The 2245-nt window shown below is 44.3% G+C and overlaps 1 protein-coding gene across 1 annotated transcript in view; it reads left to right on the forward strand.

The window, feature by feature from the left end:
• SRP68 (signal recognition particle 68) overlaps nt 1-2245 on the forward strand; it is a 46566-nt gene that overhangs the window by 37761 nt on the left and 6560 nt on the right. Inside the window, exon 10 of the mRNA XM_003786115.3 lies at nt 2003-2159. Coding sequence (XP_003786163.1) covers nt 2003-2159 — 157 coding nt within the window. The remainder of the gene's footprint in view (nt 1-2002; nt 2160-2245) is intronic.

Consider the following 2245-nt stretch of genomic DNA (forward strand, 5'->3'; position numbering starts at 1 on the left):
CCAGGAGTTGGAGGTTGTTGTGAGCTGTGACACCATGGCACTCTACCCAGGGTGACATTTTGAGGCTCTGTCTTAGAAAAAAAGTGAACCTGACAATATCTTTAGCCATCCCCCTTTCCCTCTCCATTTTTTTTTTAGTGACAAAAAAGACAAAAACCACAGAAACTTCCTTCTTTCCCCTTTATCTCCATTCATAAGGAATTTTGGTTTGTGTGAATGTTAGATTGACTGCCAGGGGACATAGCTGTGTAGAATGTCAATCAAGAATGGCCTTGGGTGTTACCTGTTCCACCAACCTTTGGAGAAAGAGAAGGTTCCAAGAGGTTACATGATAAGTTAGAGGCAGGAGTTGCTCTAACTTCCTAACCTTCAAAAGACCTTTGAAACCTCAACAAGGCTTAGGAAACTGAAATTTTTGAAGCCCCTTTGGCTTTGGATCCATTCTTGTACCTTAAGATTTAACTAAGATCAGGATCCTAGATTTCAGTTAGGATTCAAGACTGGCTTTGGAGTAAGTTGATGAAGGAAGAACCAGGCAGCTTTTGTATTTTAGTCAAACTTTGTATAACTGTGTCTAAATCCCTCTATTACTCGTGTATAATAGTTACTTTGAGAGTCTGATTTTTCTGCAGAGCTTTTAGGGAAAATCCATTTCATGACATTCTTTTCTGTCTTTTAGAACCAGCTACTTTTGATTCTTTTAACAAATTAACAAAATTGTTTTGGCATTTGCATCCATATCTCAACATGTGTTGCTGCTTCTGGGCCGGACGGGGTGGTCCTGTTGTGCACCTCCCACTGTTGCCCTGGCTCATCTGTTCCACCCAATCCCTACATAGGCCTTCTCATTTCTGAACCATCTAAGGGCTCATTTGGGTTCTTTGAATATTATTTTAAAAGTATAGTGTCTTATTCTAATTTCACAACTGCAAAGTCTTCTCTTATCTTTCTGGGGTTATTAATAATAGGGTTTTTTGAAGTTTTCTTCTCCCTGCAGAGTCTGGTTCCTACATGTTGCTTATTTTCTGCTCTTGGTTTTGCCATTTTACTTAGAGGTTTTCCTCAAATGTCTGATGATCCTTGGTCAGAGACTCCAGTTGAGAAGTGAGGCTTGTCAGGTGGGGGCTCTGCTCACGTGTGTGGGCCTCATCACCTGTGGGCCTCAGGTGCATGCCTGGCTCTGCTTTTCCACAAAGGACCCCAGCTCAGTAGTCCTTGATCATTGCGGAGTCATGAATTCAGCTTTGCCTGGAACCCTGTCCACAGGCGTCTTTGTATCCTCATCATGGGTGGTTCTGGTCAACAGATTTTTAAACAGTTACCATTTTTTTTTCCTTTTTAATGTATTGACGAGAAGCCAATGATTTGGTTTTGTAGTTTTGGGCTGGGGCCGGTTTTAAACCTGCCACCTCCAGTATATGGGGCTGGCACCCTACTCCTTTGAGCCACAGGCACCACTCAACAATTACCATGTTTTTATCCCCAAATATTAAAGGGACTTGCCAGGTGATACAGTTGTCTCTTAAGTACATGCTCCTGGTCAGTGCACATCACCATCTAAAGAGATGGTCCCTTGGTGTTTTCTGAGATGAGACGGTTGTCAGATGAGCAGGAACAACGGTAATAGAAGCACAGTGTCTTGTAGTGTGGGCCAGGCAGGGAACCATCCTTATTCCAGAGACTGGCTGCTCATCTGTGGGCCACCTTAAAGACTTAAAGTGTCCTCTAAAATTAGTCACTCTGTGACTCTTGAATAAAGATAGAGTATGTCTTTGAAGCTAACATCAGATTTGTGATAGGATCTCATTCACCCCCCCAACAAATTTGCTACCAAATAGCAACCAAATTGAGGGTCCCTCAAGGCCCAGGCCAAATGGCCCTGCTGTGTGACACATCCTCATCTCACATTTCCCCTTGGTCAGTCCCAACTTGTCATCCAGAGCTCTTCCCAGCACCTCTGCTTCTCTGAGCATGACTTGAGCTGACATGTGGTACATTCCAGCTACCTGACTTACATCAAGCTGTCAACAGCAATCAAGCGTAATGAGAACATGGCCAAAGGTCTGCAGAAGGCCCTGCTGCAGCAGCAGCCAGAAGATGACAGCAAGCGCTCCCCCCGGCCCCAGGACCTGATCCGGCTCTATGACATCATTCTACAGGTGAACCTTGAGGACTGGGGAGGCAAGCACCTGTCCCTTGCCTGTGTTGGACACAAAATGACTTAACTCTGTATAGCAAAAGAACT

Source organism: Otolemur garnettii, unplaced genomic scaffold (genome assembly GCF_000181295.1).
Source record: "Otolemur garnettii isolate 467f Iridium unplaced genomic scaffold, OtoGar3 scaffold00018, whole genome shotgun sequence".
Taxonomy (NCBI): Eukaryota; Metazoa; Chordata; class Mammalia; order Primates; family Galagidae; genus Otolemur; species Otolemur garnettii.